This window comes from Cydia strobilella, chromosome 9, assembly GCF_947568885.1.
Source record: "Cydia strobilella chromosome 9, ilCydStro3.1, whole genome shotgun sequence".
In the NCBI taxonomy this organism is placed as follows: Eukaryota; Metazoa; Arthropoda; class Insecta; order Lepidoptera; family Tortricidae; genus Cydia; species Cydia strobilella.
This window is the reverse complement of record NC_086049.1, coordinates 5,211,347-5,229,887: the sequence shown is the minus strand read 5'-3', so window position 1 is coordinate 5,229,887 and position 18,541 is coordinate 5,211,347. Positions and strand designations below refer to the sequence as shown.

General features: G+C 36.2%; 1 protein-coding gene across 1 annotated transcript in view; it reads left to right on the top strand.

Moving 5' to 3' along the window:
* LOC134744111 (guanylate cyclase 32E-like) overlaps positions 1-10,523 on the top strand; it is a 109,348-nt gene extending 98,825 nt beyond the window's left edge. Inside the window, exons 20-23 of the mRNA XM_063677805.1 lie at positions 6,148-6,307; positions 8,778-8,980; positions 9,705-9,780; positions 10,074-10,523. Of these exons, the coding sequence (XP_063533875.1) occupies positions 6,148-6,307; positions 8,778-8,980; positions 9,705-9,780; positions 10,074-10,300 (666 nt within the window). The 3' untranslated portion in view covers positions 10,301-10,523. The remainder of the gene's footprint in view (positions 1-6,147; positions 6,308-8,777; positions 8,981-9,704; positions 9,781-10,073) is intronic.
* Positions 10,524-18,541: the final 8,018 nt, after the last annotated feature.

Genomic DNA, 18,541 nt, shown 5'->3' with positions numbered 1-18,541 from the left:
AAGTAGGTACTTAAACCTTCTATACGCCATGTTTTTCTAACTCCGTTAATTTCAATGGTGCATTCCCAAGCTTAAACTAAGTTAATACCTCAAAGACCCGTATTCTCCATTAAGAAAATAATCGATAATTTATTTTTAATTGATAAGGCCCTTACGAGCATGTACACTTGCATTAGGGCCAGATAACATATTGTATTGTCGATACATTTGCTACTAAACGCAAGTACTATCTAGGACTATCAATTCTTGCTGTACACTAGTAATAATCTGCATACAATGTAATTATAATGTATGTATAATGTGCCAGGTATTTGATGACGTGATTACTCGGGAGATTGTCTCTTTCAAAATTATCTAGGGCCACTTGCAAACCTGGAGTTACCATGGTCACCAGTACAATTTAACACTGGGTTAACGGTTTAACTGGTTAACTCCGGGTTAGTGGGATGGTGCAACCGGTGAAACCGGTTTTCCATACAAACGCATTCCCCATTTTCCTCTCTGGATATTAACATTATTGAAAATATTTTCACACAATTTGATGTATTTTAATCTGTTTGACTGTTTGATTTTTTTACATTTTTCAATTATTATAAGAGTTGGAGCGAAAAACAGGTTTCATAAAAAAAATAAAAGCTCTTAACTCCTATAATAAAGTAAAAATCGAAAAAAATCAAACGGTCGGGCATAGCTATGATTAAAATACATTAAACTGTTTTAAATAATCCGTAATGTCCAATCCAGGGAGGAAAATGAGGACTACGTTTGTATGGAGAATCAATCGTCCCCTATCCTCTTAAGTATGCCGAACAAAATATTAAAAGTCGGTTCAATTAGTAGCAATTAATTGGTCTACTTCGTAAAACTTTTACGTTATACCTATGTCAAATGCTAACAAAATCTGTCATATTTGCAATTTCTATTGAACTCCATTTTATGTAAGTTGGGTGACTATGAAATATTATGGTACCGTCGAGCTGATCTGATGGGTATAGCACTCTGTGATAAAATACCCTAACGTTTGTGTTTGTTAGAATTATCTCGATGAGAATTAGTTGATAGTTGAACGAAAAGCACAAGCTTTATATATCGCTGACTGTGTTTTTCTTTAGATTTAGATAATGAACCCATATTCAGCCAAACGTGAACAATAGGTACAATTACAGTTTAAAATTAACAAATAGTTATGGACTTTATTCACAATATAATTGATTCCTTTGTGTGCCGAAAGTTATGTCTCCCTAAACAATGAAAACAAATAGCCTTCTAGGCTAATTCGAGTTTTTAGTTATTTGATCTGTTTCCGATACCATGATATGTTTCCAATATGATACTGATCTACTTACCAAAAACGTCACTTTTGACATTGTCAGATCAGTATCATAGTATCGGTTCTCTGCCTTTTCGCCGAAAATTGTATTGCAGAATTTCACTTGGCAACAAACTTTTCGCCAAAGTTTAATTTGGCCGAATTTCATTTCCCAACTTTACATAATCCAACCTAACCTAACCCAACCTAGTACGTCATTTTCATTTCCCAACTATGGGGTTGGGAAATGAAATGGTTGCGAAATAATTATTTGGTAACGATTGGTTTGTCAAATGAAACTTTGGCGAAAAGTTGGTTGCCAAGTGAAATTCGGCAATACAATTTTCGCCAAAAAGGGAGTACAGCACATAGACATATTGTAAAACTGTAATGTAATGTTATTTTTTTAGCTAACAAAACTATGTATATCATAATTTCATAATTTTCTCCTCTATTATTCCAACTGTCTCCCATGACATACAAATGCATACCTGGTCACAGAATATATAATAGTACTAGGTACAGATGATTCACTCGCTAAAAACGCGACTACTACGCGCAAGGCGGCGCAAGCGCGTGCAGGCGTCCGTTCCAGCAGTGTGCGGCAATTACTATGGCAAAACCTCAAAATTGAGGCGGCCGCAGGTACTTGTAGCGACGCGACGAAATCGCGGAGTGAGACACGCCTGACCTGGTCTCCCGCGGTACAGGCCAAGCCTAGTGCGGGGACCCCTGGAAATTTTGTGCTATGCACCCACCCAATGTCACATCAATTTCTACATCTGTCCTGTTTTGTTATTTTTATCTTATCTTTTATATCGAATGACTAAAAATCGATTGGCCCGTTTATTTAGTAAATTGAATTTGAATTAACTTAAATAATTTGACTACGAAATGAAATTATTGTGACTAATGGAGGCTAAAGATCAGATAATAACTAGTCATGATCTTTACAAGGTTTTGTGAAGATATGATTTAATATTCGGCGTCCTGTCAAGGCGGCTGTATTGATTTTTCTTTAATAAAACAAGTGTTAACAGGTTGTGAAGGGCAAGAGGAATCTACCGATATGACATTTAAAAAAATCCGTCTAGTATCCTGAGCTACAGGCACAGGGCGGACACGCTATACATCAAAAATCACTTGCGTTTCTATGTGTGAACGGCACGTCTGTGCACGCGGCATGCGTCACTGTGTGAGTAAGGTGCTTAAAAATAGTACTGAGCGGCCGGCAAACGGCCGTCAATCTGCTGTCGCGGGGCGAGGTAATTCGAGTCGGGGCGGGGTGGTGCGTGGCCGTTCTGTATGATAATACTATTACTTATTCTGTGCTACAGGGTATACTGATTTTCAGTATTTAAACCCATAACCCTACTGTCTGTTTAAGTCGCAGTCGAGTAAAATGTTGATATTGGGGTAGAACGTGTACAAATATATAGACAAAAGTGGAATTCATATTCCTCCAAGTTTCATATTAAGAGAATATCCCCTGAAAGGGTATAAGCGCTAAATCTGGATTCAGCTATTATTTTCTATAACAAGATGTATTTTTTCCGAATATATCTAGGACTTTTTTGTGTAAAATTTAATAAGCTTTAATGTTGCCTTACACCATATTTTCATAGAGAACGTATATTTAGAGTAAAACGCAAATTTCTCCAGGATGGTACACATTTTCCAAGATGGCTGCGATTCCTCGAGGCCCCCAAATGTCAAATAGTATGGACATGAAAAAGAGACCTTTAATTAACATACATACCAAATTTCTTAACTTTGGAAGGATTTCGAGGTTAGAGCTAATCCGATTGTACTATGTGCTGCCCTCCCCCCCCCCCCCCTGTAATCCATGCACGTTGCACGCTCCCTATCGACTTTCAATTCCGAGAATAAGAAATTTAATTTAAGGTAGGTACATAAATCAAGTATTTCCTATTTCAATACACGTATTAAATTTAAATTAAATTTCCTGTTTAAAGTAGTACCGTTCGTAATAGCATAAAATTGTAGTGTGATATTAAGCTTGCTCGTGTAGGTTTAAGTAGGGTGTCGTGTAGGTATAAATAGAGGTACCCCCTTTTCATTACGCTTTTGATGCCTTCGATTTGATCAAATTACTTTGCCACTAAACTAATTTTACGGTTCAAACTTACGTGTTTTAGTCACTCGCGAGCTCGCGCGACAAGTTTACTGCCCATAATATAGTTTAATGATGTCTCACGACCATACATCGGAGTTTTCGGTGCGGGAATGTTTGACATTAGCCAAAGAGTAGGTATTGACTTAAAAAACAGAATTTAATCTGATCTAGCACGGTTCTACATAATGAATAATTAATTAATCAAAAGATTAAATTAAAAACAGTATGTTTTATTTTTAAACAAACTGCTACTATGTGAAACTGTTTTTTAAATACCACATCAACGCTATAAAAATCTATAGCATTACAAATCAAATCCAAAAGTCAATTCTACTTGCCGACATCAAAAATCGGCCAAGTGCGAGTCGGACTCGCACACGAAGGGTTCCGTACCATTATCTATAAAAACGGTCACCCATCCAAGTACTGACCCCGCCCGATGTTGCTTAACTTCGGTCAAAAATCACGTTTGTTGTATGGGAGCCCCACTTAAATCTCTATTTTAATCTGTTTTTAGTATTTGTTGTTATAGCGGCAACCGAAATACATCATCTGTCTAGCTATCACAGATCACGAGATACAGCCTGGTGACAGACGGACAGACGGACAGCGAAGTCTTAGTAATATGTTCTCGTTTTTACCCTTTGGGTACGGAACCCTAAAAATCAACTCAAGATTGGCATCAAATGACTTTGCCACTCTTGTGGATAAAATTCAATGTTCTCTTCCGTTTTCGTAAGATAAAGAGGATCTTTACGAACTTGTGTGATGAAAATTTAATTGTATCGTAGTGTGTATAAAATTCACAGAGAGGCCGTTATTCATTAGGCACAATATATGATGTTTTCTCAGACTAATCTATCTGTTTATCTCTCCTCTTGCTCAAATTATTCCCGCAGCAAACACCCCGATGTATGCTCACGACAGTTTAAATTCGATTACTTTGCCACTCTTGTGGATAAAATATAACTTACTTATCAGTTTTTGAAGAATAAAGGGTGCCTTTACCAGCTGGCGTACTAATTAATTTACACTTTCAACGAACTATTTCTATCCATTGGTACTTTGAAAAGAGTTCAGAAATGAAAGTTTAATAAAAACATTTATCATTTTGACAACAAAGTTTAATGTATATTGATAAAGTTTGATTAATATGATGGATATCTGTACTGTAACTAAACCATATGGCAAGCCACCATAGCTTGAGAGTTTTTTTAGTCAAGTTTTATTTGAGTACCTAATATCTCCACTCATATAGTACTTATCTCTCGTGCCCTATTACTATTAGTTATTTCCAGTCCCTATTATCTTGTTTTTTGTCGTAAAAGCCTACCTTTTACTACATATTTTCCTAGTTCGTAATAGAATAGAAATATACTTTCACAAGACGCGTAAAGCCAGGAAATTATAAGGAAACAAAAGAAATGGCGTGCCGCGCGAATTCTGTTATGAAAGATATGGCCGCGTCGAGCGTCAATAACTGAAAATAATTATTGTTCTATTTATAATTTTGCGATGAAAGATAATTATGGCTGCGTTGAGCGGATGTACCTTCTATCTCAATAATTCTGATAATATTTATAAATTTGCTCGTCAGATCCCTATCACTAGCTATTTAATACTAAAGTAATACTGGTATTTTATGAAGAAAATAAGTAATAATGAAAATAAAACATGATTTCCTGATTTTTTTCTATCAAACTAACTTTAACCTTTCAAGGCTTTGGTTAGAGTCGGCCCTTGCAAATATAGTACAGTTTTCCTGTGAACGAGGCATGGCATTTGCTCTTGATTAAAACTGTGTGACCGCCAGTAACGATTTTAGTCGCTAAAATGTAAAATTGATAGATTTAGTCAGTGAAATTGTACACCTGTTGTTACGTAATAGAAATAACAAGTACTGATTTTTATTAGCACGTCTTCTTATCTTTCCCTTTAATAGATAATTTTTTTGAAAACAGACACTAATTAGTAATTTTTTTTTATGTGGTGGACGTTTAGGTAAACGCGCGTAAAGCACTGATTTTAACGCTCTTATTTGTAAATTTCGTAAAGTTTGGACTGCTAAAAATGATAATTTTGTATTATTCATATCTCATATCCTGTCCTTCAACTTTAATAGACTACATTTTTGTTAGTATGACTTTGAAGTAGCCTAAATGAAAGTTAGACGAAATCAATTTTCTCCAGAAATTACTTCATAACAAGTGACAATTTTCTGTAAATCGACTTAATTTCAACGTAATTTTGATACTTAAATAATCTAAAACATTTGCTAAAACTGTTCTTGTGCATCATTTTGTATAATTTACCACTATCATTTTTTTGATGTATATTAAAAACTGCCCCTACTCGTCATATATTACCGGTGACGCACGCTCGCGACAGTCGCGACCTACAATTTCTCCTAATTTCTTTTTTTTCTCTTCTCTTAAATACGTTGCATGCACAAGTGAATGGCGCGGCGTAAGTATAATAAATGCAATGAGTGTACACCGCTGGTTTTCTGTAGGTAGTCACGGTCAGTCATAGTTTTCAATTGTTTTTCTTTTCATAGTTAAATATAATGTCTGTGTTACAACAATGGTACCTATAGGTATGCAGCATTTAAATTAGGTATGTTGTATGAAAAAAAAAACGAATTTACGAAAATAAACCTATGCCTTTAGTTTCCTGTGTGTATAATACGTACACTGTCCAGGTGGAGACAATAGGCGACGCATACATGGTGGTCGGGGGCGTACCCGAGCGCTGTTCGCGGCACGCAGCCGAGGTAGCTTCGCTCGCGCTTCACGTGCTGGATGCGGTGCCTAAGATTCGAATGAGGAATATGCCAGCCGCTCGACTTCGTATACGAATCGGTAAGTTATAATTAAAAAGCATGTTTTGACCCCAATGGGCCCAATGCTAAAATAGTTATTTTTCACATCACCTATTCGAAAAGGGGCTTTTTCTTCCCCGCCAGGAGGGATCAAAGTGGCACATTTCTTCTCTGCTAGGGGGGATCAAAGTAGCACTTTTCTGTTCTAAGACATGATTCTTTTTCTTTTTTGTATACAATATTTTTAGGTAAAATAATATTTTGGAACATAACAATTTCCTCATAGGTGATGTGAAAAACAGCACACACACACACATTTTGTCACATGGTAGCAAAATTATTTCCACCTTGGGCTTTAACACTTGAATCCCTCACTACGCTCAGGATTCAATGTACGCCCTCGCCGTAAATATGTCATTTTGCTCTCTTGTGACACAATCTACTATTGTTTTACAAGGGGGCAAAGTTGTTGCTTAACCTCTCTTGCTAATATTGATACCCGAGCAAGCGAAAGATTCCAAAATTGAACCACAAGCGTAGCGAGTGGTTCGAAAAATGGAATCTTGAGCGTTGCGAGGGTTTCAAGGCACGAGGGTTAAACAAATTTCGCCACCGAGTGAAACACAAACCAGCTGCTACCAGCTGGTGTGGTGAAAAAGGATATTAAAGTTTAAGCTGCATATCTATGAATCTGCCCCAACTGACAATGCATACGGTATTACAAATAATTTGTAAGAGATATAATAAGTTTATTTTTCCCTTATCTCACATTTCACATAAACTCCACGAAGCTTGTTTTAAAACACTTTAGTCAACTTTTAACTAAACAATTACCCATTTAATGTTTGTTCTAAAGGTCGCAAAGTTTAAAGCGACTTAAAATAACTATTTGTGTCTAAAAAGCGTTACTTCAAAGTTATCCAATGAAAGTTGAACAAGTTCAATTGACTGCTCGTAACGAGAGGTATTCAAGGAATTTAACTTATTAGGGTAAGGGATCGCATCCAGAACAACCCCATTGCGCTCTAAAACTCAAATAATAGATGTAGCTCGAAAAGCGGCCAAGTTAAAGTGGGACTAAGCTAATCATGTCTGCCGCATGCCGAATGACTTATTGTGGGCCAAGATAACCACGAAGTGGGTGCCCCGTCAGTCAAACCTTTTCGTCGATGGCGGGATAACTTGGATTCACTTTATGAGAGACTGGCCAGATGTAGCTCAAAACCGGGAGGAGTGGAAGAAGAAGGGGAGGCCTTTACCCAGCAGTGGGACACAATAGGATCGCAATAAATAAATATAAGGATAAATACCTACAAAGAGAAACTATTATAAAGGCAATGAGAAATCTATTAATAATAATAATAAAAAACTTATTTTGTACAGTTAACCTTTATTTTTTAGGGCATAAATAAACAACTCCATATAAACAATATCAATACAATAAAGTGGTAACAAGAAAAATCACAAAAATAATCATTAAACAATATAACAGTTCTTCATCTTGACTTACGTCCGCTATGGTGATTAGAGGTTTGGCACCGAGTTATTCGCATTGATTGGACACTTTGCCGAGTCTTTCCTCGTTTCTGGCCACTAAAGCTACCTTAGCACCTTCTTTGGCCAATGCTATGGCTGCGGCAGCCCCGATCCCGAAACTCGCACCAGTTACTATCGCCACTTTATCGGTGAAAATCATTGCGTTAGTTCTGAATGACACCAAGAGAGGTACTGTTGATTTAAAAATTTGATGGGCTACTTATAGTACTGCTGCAGAGAATAGTTATCAGTAAAGGATTTAATATAGTTTAAAGTATCCTCGTAAGGCCCAGGACAATTTTTGTTTTTTTTGAGTTTGGAACTTTCTTATTTCTATAAGAGTTTAGTGGGACTTAGTTTAGTGATTGATTTTTATATTACCAAAACATCAAAACTATTTAAGTTTTATTACATGATATACATATTTGGCACGTACAAATAAAACGTACATCAGTAAATTTGTGTTTTAATATATTTTAACACAATGCATGGAAAAATATACGTACAATATGTGACAAATTAACAGTTCACATAATTTAAATTCTGCACTTTATTATATTGTTATAGTTTTTAAAGCACCGTTAAGTGTATAACATGTTTTTACCAGGATTTAGGACAAGTTTTTTATTTATAAGTTTTTAATTTAAATGTTTTTATTATGTTTTATTTCGTTGTACCAATAAAATTTTATATGCTGTTTTGTTTCACGTAGTTAATTTGTTAATTTATGTATATTCGTTTGTTTTACAGTGCAGGTACTTATCCTTGTGTCGTTTTCAAGCAAAAGGTACTACATTGTCGCTTGCCATAAGGATGCTCTGACAGGTTTTTCGTATAAAGATACAAGCAAATTTTGATTGAAAACGTGAACTATGATGACACACCATAGAGCGCGTATCATTTATGACTTACTGCATGGTTAGACAAGTAACGGAACAGTGAATTTCAACTCTATAGTATGTATATTTCCACAGGTATACACAGTGGGCAGTGCGCCGCGGGCGTCGTGGGTGTCAAAATGCCTCGCTACTGCCTATTCGGGGACACGGTCAACACTGCGGCACGTATGGAATCCAGCGGTGAACCGCAGAGAATCCACATCAGCAACGACACGTACAAGCTGCTGCGGCAGCATGGCGGGTACCATTTCAAGGAGAGGGGGATTGTGAATATCAAGGTAAACGTCAAAGATGGATAGATACCATTACAAAATTTAGACTAACAGAAGCAACGGAGATTCATGTCAATGACACGTATAAACTGTTACGACAGAACGACTGGTAACAGGAGAGGTGCATTTAATATTACGGTTAAAAGTCAAAGATAGGTACCATTTAAAAATGTAGAATGCGGGGGGAGAGGTTCATGTAAGAAGCGAAATGTAAACCTGCTAAAGCAACACAGCAGGTACCAATTTAAGTAGTGGATTGTAAACATTAAGGTAAGGATGAAAGAAAGATACTGGTCTACGATTTAAAAAAATAATGTAGACTAACGGGGACGACCTTAACAGTTAACCTACTGTTGCACAACAACGGATACGATTTTAAAGAGAAGGGCATTGTGAAAAAACATCTTATCTCCTTTCGAATGGTTTGTAATTTTAGGTATTGTTGCCTAAAGTTATAAATATCTATTGTCCTTGAAATGGAGTCACAAGGTTTGCGATTTTAGCAGACGAAATACTTTAGAAATATCGAATCCAATAAACGTTTCAATTTTAACTAAAGGGGTTGGATTAAATTAGGTATAAATATTATTATATTTGATATTTGCAAGTTCTCCAGCTATTATTATCCCATTATATCCCCTGCTCGTTTGGAATTGTAAAGTGTAATATAGGTAACTATTAATTAGTTTTACGATAGTGAATGATTTTATAGCCAAATAACTTATTTTAGGGTAAGGGCGACATGAAAACTTGGTGGCTGGTCGGAGAGGACCATGAGAGGAGAAAAAACTCTCTATCCCGTTACCGTAAGTAAAATTAATACAATATAGAGTGCGTAAATCCAATACGGGTAAATATTTAAACAAAGGGACCTCTAAATAAGCAATTGTTGTCTTGTCTTACTAATTGTTGTCCTAGTGATTCCTCAACTTTTGGTCCTGGTCATATAGTTTTATTTTGCTTATTTTTTGCTTTATAACCTAAACGGAAACATGTGGCCACCATTGGCCATCATGTGCGAAACTTCGTTTTCCTGGTGTTATCTTCTTACTTAGTTTACTAAAACCTTTTTTTTCAATAGAAGTTGAATTTTCTACAGAGCCAGGCCTCGACAGGCCCTCGCAGTCCGAAGACTCAATAGAACCGTGGTGGAATCCTAACCGCTCTATTCAGAACATCCGCGACCGGGCGCGCCTTTCATGCGGGAGCTTCCTTGGCCCTGGGTCAGCCCTATCGTCCCCTGGACCGCCAGCCTGCGCGTGCTTCGTCCCGCAGCGAGACCACCACTCCGCTCCGGCCGTCAGCTTCTGTGACGACTGGCGCTAACGGCCTACCCGACCCCTTGACGAAAAGACTGAAACATTTGAGAAAGTAAATGTCAATGTTAACTACGATTACGAGTACGATGAGGAGGCGGAGATGAGGAGAATGAAAGAAGGCGCAGATGAAAGAGCGAGGGGCTTGGCTGCGATGCAGAGATTATGTTCCGTCGATTTTGATTACGGTACCTGGTTATAAACAACCTATTTTGTATGAATATACTTGCATGTTTAAAACAGCATAAGGTCTTATACTATCTTTTGTCATTCATTAAACATTAGTCTAGCTAATTGTAATTAGTTTCGATATACACTGTAATTGACATTTAATAATTTACATAATATATGTCAAGAATGCTGTGTTTTAAGAATGAAGAGGCTACTTTATATTTTAGTACATTAAGCTAACTTGCCCCAGCCCATTAACCCGGAGTTAACCGGTTAAACCTGGAGTTACCATGGTTACCAGTACAATTTAACACGACTTAAGTGGTGAATGATAATAATTTAATAGCATTCATTTGAGTTTATTTGTAATGTTTTTGAAAAAAAAATTGTTTTACTCGGTAGCAAAGTTTGTTTAACTCTCATGCCTTGAAGCCCTCACAGTACTCAAGATTTCACTTTACAAACCACTTGCTACGGTCGTGGTTCAATTTTGGAATCTTTCGCTTGCTCAAAAGTATCAATATTACCAGTAGCACGACAACAACAATAACTTTGCCCCCTTGTAAAATAAATAACTATTGTTATTTCGTAAAACTAAGCAACGAACCAACAATGTGAATATGGGCCGATCAACTATTTTCTGTAAACCTCAGTCCTGTTCATTTCGAAAATATTCATCATAAACTTAGATCTATTTTCTTATGTTTGCTAGCTTATAATTAGTAAATTTTTTTTTTTTTAAGAAAAATCATGGTGACAGGTGACGAAATTTGTCTCCCATACAAAATATTACTGTCCCTAAGGCGTATGGACTCACTACTAACGGTGATCCTGAAAATATTTACCTAGACGACTTTTTTATTTTACTCTGTTATTAAAAACATTTATCTTCTAATTTTAAATTCTATTTATCGAGCACGTTGTTAAATATTTAAGAGTAGAAAATATTTTACAGTACATATGGTGCTACTTTCTCGCACTAGTGCGTCAAATAGCACTTTTCGTGCATATGTCGAAAGTTTAAAGGGCCATATGTACTGTAAAACGTTGTACGATACACGTGCGAATAGGTAATTCACAACTCGTGTCGATTTAAAACACTCCCTGCGGTCGTGTTTTAATTTATCGCCACTCGTTTCGAATTTCCTCTTTTCCGCACTTGTATCGTAAATAACTATTTTGAATCTTTTTCCCCGCCGCGTCAGTAAAACACATGTCGGCTGAGTCACAAGATAAAGTATTCTAGGGCATATAATTTTCAAGTTCTAACATGGGCAGGATCGACCAAGGGGTCATGGAGCGGCCCATAAGCGATTTGTTGAGGGGTCTTGCTATGCTGGTCAATTCCTTTGCAAGAAAGTAAGCGTAGGTAGGTAAGAAGATCTCTATACTGTGGACCGTTGTCTAATCAATGGTGGTGGGTACGCGGAAAACTGCATTTTCAGTACATATCAAATCAATCATTAATATGCCACTGGACCGATTGGGTGCGGGATATCAGAGGATTCGAAAGACCTCTTCATTATGTATCCTTATCCCAAAATAAAAATAAAAACCGGCCAAGTGCGAGTCGGACTCGCCCACCGAGGGTTCCGTACAAATTTAACTTTTTTTTGCAAATTTATAGTTTTCGGATTTTTCCCAGTGTAATAAGACGATGTTACTTGCCAAATTTCATAGTTCTAGGTCAACGGGAAGTACTCTATAAATTTTGTTTCCTTTGAGTGTCGAAATCCTATAAGGGTTCCGTTTTTTCCTTTTCAGGCACCGAACCCTAAAAATGGTTGATATCTTGAATTTTTTGGGTTCCGTACCTAAAGGGTAAAAACGGGACCCTATTACTAAGACTCTGCTATCCGTCTGTCCGTCTGTCACCAGGCTATATCTCATGAACCGTGATAGCTAGACAGCTTTAATTTTCACAGATGATGTATTTCTGTTGCCGATATAACAATAAATACTAAAAATATAATAAACTAAATATTTAAGTGGGGCTCCCATACAACGTGATTTTTTTGCCATTTTTTGCGTAATGGTACGGAACGCTTCGTGCGCGAGTCTGACTTACACTTGGCCGGATTTTGACTGATTATGGTGATTTTTTTTATCTGATGATCTAAAAGGCCTTTTAATATGAATCCGTCGAAATAGGTTGTATGTAGTAAAGGGCCGCCATCTTGAATATTATTTTAATTTTTTGTCTTATCGTAATGAAAATTGATACTCATATCTGAGAAGAATACAAAAGGCCCTTTAAAATTGCAAAAAAACGGTCGTCGTCTTGAATTTCTAAATTTTTTATGTATTTACGCAGGTAATTAAAATTATATTTATGATTCCGAACTATATTAATCTGTTGTGCAACGACTAGCTTAATAAGCTAAGCTAAGAATAATATTCAATCTCACGTTTTTGTGAATCGCGAGTTTACAGTTTGGGGCGAACTACTAGTAATTATTGCAGATATAAGATAGATAATAGGTAGGTACCTAGCTAATCAATTAAGTAAAATTGCTAAATGTTCGATGATATTTTTTTGTTATATTATCTTTCTTTTCTACGCCGCCTACTATATACTATAGGTAATAATTATCAAGACACAAGGAACCTACTGTACTGATTAGAATTTGATGCCATTTGTTTTCAATTACTTAGCCTTATCTTTAGCTATGAATAGTGCATTACTTAATTTTTTTGTCTTCTTTTTGAGCAACATGAAGTTAGTTTTGGGACAATATTTAGGTTGTAATCTATTAGTTCAACTACTTTTGAGTGCTATTTTGTTTGTATACATATATGTGCCAATGATGTGAATTGAATAGGTTAGTTAGTTCGTGGACGAATTCAGAGGGCCTACCGAGAACCACGTTCGACATGTTGCCTTCCCGTCACACTTACGTACGAATTTACAAGTGCGACAGAGAGGCAACGCGTCGAACGTATTTTTTCATTGTTAATACGCTGGTGATAAAAGGTACCTATTCATAGTTTGTATTGGAGTGTGATTGAAATAGCGATAGTTTTTAGGTTTTTTGTATTTTCTCATTTTAAATTGAGAGAAAAAAAACGTAGGTATATTTCAAACATGTATGTAGACGAGAAGGTCATATTCAGGGTGATGATTACCGATGAAAAACACGATTGTGACTTTTTGTATTGTACCTCCTTGTGTACCCTACCTGAATATCGTCGCACTTTTTTTAAACAATGGAAGGTTAAAAAGTGTGGTTTTGTCATCGTCATAGTACTTTAAATATTTTATAACAATGAGCTTTGAACATTTGACCAATGCTTAACGTTACGTAAAACGTAACGATAACCAAAAAAATATAGTTATATTAGATTACATTTTATGCGGTAACTCAGTAATGCATAAAATTAAATATGCCTTTTATATGACTATAAAAAACTGACTTGCAAGAAAGCGACTAGACTGACTAGGCATGTCAATTAATGGATTACTTGTATTGTACATACATTGAACTATCGTTATCCCTGATTGACTTTAAATTTCGTGCTTAATATTCAAGGATTATATATTATATCCTAAGAGATTAAAATTGCGAACGGCAGTGCTAAATTAATGGATTGACATTAACGTATAATCCAATAATTCTGTAAATGAACGATGAATTTGATTATTACTAACTCTTTCACTAAAATAGATAATTTTTTTTTTTTTTTTTTAAGATTTCATCCATTGGTACAGTTATTACACGAAAACCGTGGATTGGGGGGCCAAGGAAGTGGTAGTAGTGTGCGTTACGGCACAGAATAAGTAATAGTATTATCATACAGAACGGCCACGCACCGCCCCGCCCCGACTTGAATTACCTCGCCCCGCGACAGCAGATTGACGACCGTTTGCCGGCCGCTCAGTACTATTTTTAAGCAACTTACTCACACAATGACGCATGCCGCGTGCACAGACGTGCCGTTCACACATAGAAACGCAAGTGATTTTTGATGTATAGCGTGTCCGCCCTGTGGTTACGGTGCGACATGAGAGATAGGAGCAAGTACAGAAGGCCTATTCTCCTATTCTGTACAATTAGTTTAAACAGTTTTTAATGATCCACGGTTAGTTTTACCAGACTTATATTGACCTGGATATGGACCGTGATTAGAATACCTTTTGTATTGTTTTCGAGCTCTCGTTTTGTTCACGGGTAACTGAAGATAGTGGGTGGTGGGTGTCAAAGTTGTGTAGACCGCGTTGAGTCCACCCTCATTCGTGCGCGTCAGCTGCGTTCACTTTCAACGTTACCAGTGATATCCGAATCAAACACGCGTAGTGACACTGGGAGTGTAGTGTGCTTGGACTTGGACAGACCAACGAGTGTGAACGCGACACCAACGAGTGTGAATGCGACCGGTGCACCGGTCACTCTTTTCGGGGACACAGTGTCACTACGCGTGTTTGATTATTCATTAAATAACTAACATTCATTCATTCATTAAAAAAACTAACAGTAAATGTGTAAATTACTTCACGCAGTACCGTATCCAACTACGCCAATTTATAAATGAATGTCTTATGCATACATTAGATCTGAAAACTCATGTAAATATGGTAATTAGTAGGATTTACGAGTTAAGTCGTGAATTTCTAGATGTCATAAACGGGTCGGGTATCAATTTAGGCGAAGCTTATTAAATACCATAAGGAATAAGAGGGGCAAGATGTTAGGACACCTGATACGAAACCACAATTTTTTCCTAAACATTCTGGAAGGCAGATTTAAAAAGACAAGAGGCAGTGGAAAGCCTAGAATCACATATCTCAGCCAAGTGAAAGAGAATTAATGCATCGCACAAGCAAATCGAAAGAATGGCTCAGGAAAGAAGAGATTGGCAAGTACTCCACCGATAAGAGCAAAGCAAGAGCTTAAGAAAATTATGATGATGATTCATTTATCGATGTGTGTGTGAAAATAGCGGTAAATTTGGTGTAGGTAATTACTTAATTAAGTATATTAGCGAATTTTAAGTATAAATGTACAAATGAAGGTTAAGTGGTAAACAAGACGAAGGACGTCTGCCATTATTATTGTTGTTACATTTTATTAACTAGAATCCAATCATTATATCATACTACATAATTAACTAGTATCCACATGCCTCGTAAATAAATAACAAGAACAGATAATTATTTGAGTAACAAAGCTTTTTTTGTCTCATGCACACATTAGTGTACAGCTTACGCTAACAAATTTACATTTAATACCAAGATAGAGGACAGACATAAAATAAGAAAGGTACGAAATATTATAGAATAGAATAAAATAGAATAGAATAAAATAGAATAAGATTTTATTCGTAAGCACAAACAAACAAGACATTACATAATATAAAAGAAAACATAAAATAAGATTAAAGTGCCACGAAATGGCCTCATCTCAGCATTTTGCTGGTGGCTTTCAGCGCTGACCTTCCGATGAGACCATCAGGTGAGAAGAATCACGGAAGGTAACAGACAAGAAGAAAAGAGACATAAAATAACATACAATGAAAAAATAGTTAAATAAGAAAAAGGTACACGAAGATGCAACATAACTATTAAATTAAAAATTATATGTTTGTGTCTGTGTTATATATGGAGCGCCGCGCGAAACTTGCGACGGATCGCGCGGTTTTAACGTGTCACCTTAATAACAATTAAAATTTTGCTTATCAGATCTCTCAGCAATATCACTAGCTATTTATTTATACTAAAACTATACATTTAACTCTATTCCTCTAGCAAGCAAGCTCAATTTTTAATAAAGGCAAAACTAACAGTTTATAATACTCGAAAGCTATGTACGAGGATAAATATATTAATTATTAAGTATATTCTGGAGTGGCGTCCGCGTACCGGAAGACGAACTGCCGGTAGGCCTCCAACGAGATGGATTCGGTGGATGCGAGCGGCACAGGATCGGTCGGAGTGGCGAGCCTTGGGGGAGGCCTATGTCCAGCAGTGGACGTCTATCGGCTGACATGATGATGATGATGATGATATATTTATTATAACCGACAGTGGAAAGTATCATGACCCGATTTGAAATTAATCGTAATTTATATTTTGAGAGACAAAATTTGTATCTAGAAGGATAATTCTTTAGGTGTATGTGTTATTATTAATTATTATTTAAATATCCTATTAATTAAAACACAATTAGAAACAAATACCTCGAAATAATAATTTTAATAAGTAGTTCCCGGCCTGAAATCAGTTCGATTAACCCTTATCAACGGCAGAGGCGACTTGGCAGCCACTTCAAGCAATACGACTGACAAATAGACTGACATTCGATTGTCATTTGTCAATCTGGCCGGAGAAGCGTGAACATTATAGATTCGGATATTTATCGTGATTTATCCAAGAAGTTCAGTCTTAAAAGGCATTGGATCACTTTTTTTGCACACACCTAAGGCAAATGCAATTCTGATACATAAAAAAAAGATAAAGATACAATACAGAAGGGAATGAGAGAACTTTTATAGGCCTCTGGCTCTGAGTAGTTAGAGGATAACGGGGTATTTTACAGGTAAGCGGTGAGCGTCGCTTATGAGGACCTTATAGCTAACGCAGCGTACTAGGTAGGCGAACAACAGGCGAACGCGAAGTGAAGCGATGCGGCGCAGGGTGAATCAATCCTTTGATACCTATAATTAGAAGTGTCCTACGTGGGCGACCTCGTTGCGAATGCGAACGCCGTGGGCCCGCCGCGCCGCGTCGCTTCGCTTCGCGAGTTGTTCGCTAGTACTTGCAGTCGCGTTTGACATTTAGAGTCGCAAGTTATGTTAAGCGTTTAGGAGAAATTAACATATACAGTACCGGCCAATAATATATCACCTTTGAGTGTTTTTGTATGAGCTTGTATAGAGTAAACAAATAGGCTAGTTCGTAGATTGCATATTTTACTAGTCATTTTATACAAATATATGATGAATACTGCAATAAAATACTGTGAATTACAATAGGATACTCAGCGTATTACTAAAAAACCTCTAGTAAAAAAACGAAGTCTCTATGAAAAAACCATTACATGAGACCAATTTTTCTTATCGCCCGTAAAAAGGAATGCTACAAGACTACCTAAAGCAGTGACGTGGAAGTCACTCACAAATATAAAAAAAAAGTTATACTCGTACCGTAAAAACATGGAGGTGATATATTATTGGCCGGTACTGTAACTTCAAAATATACAATATAACAATATTTGAAGTATTAGTATATCCAATGAAGAAGATTTTAAATCGTTACACATTTTTACATGTAAAGAAGTAATTCAAACAAGATCATTAATCATGTAAACAATATGAATATTAAGTCCCACCCATGTAATCCCCATATAATGTGCCATGTCATAAATATCTCATAACATAATGGAAGATTAGTATGCAAGGCAGTATACTTTATAGTAAGAAGGTTTTGAATGTGATATAATGTATAGGTAATTTATTAAAACGTAAAGCTAAAACACTATATGACGAGATACCGCACTGCCTATATCGATTTTTTTACAATGGTTTTTTTTTTGTTTTACCTATTTCTAACGTATGTGGCTAGCTTTTATTGTTTGTTGCTTTAAAGAATAATTTTCTTTATTTTCATACCACGTTTGCTATTGAATCTTTAACCAATAATAGACATGAAAATAAAACAGGTTTAATGTATTTTTAAGTTTTGTAGCAGCAACAGAAATGCTATTTTTTTTTACTGTTTTTGAGATACAGTACAACCCTGTGTCAGACAGACAGACAGTCGGCGTTATGTTATCGATAATAAAAATAAATATAAAACCATTCATTTTGGACTACAATATCTCCATGTCAAAAATAAAAAACTAGCATAAATTGATTATAATATGTTATATAAAACAAAAATAAAACGTTTAATCAACTAAAGGAAGGGAGTTATCTGTAGGTATGCTATGTCGGATTCGCAATTAATCGAAACAAAAACCGCCGAAACACGATATTTATACGTTTATTGCTCGACCTCGTGTACAGATTGTGTGTTTTATAACCGCATCAATATTTTATTTTATTTTAGCTATTAAAAGCTACAAGTCTAAATTATAAAAGCGTT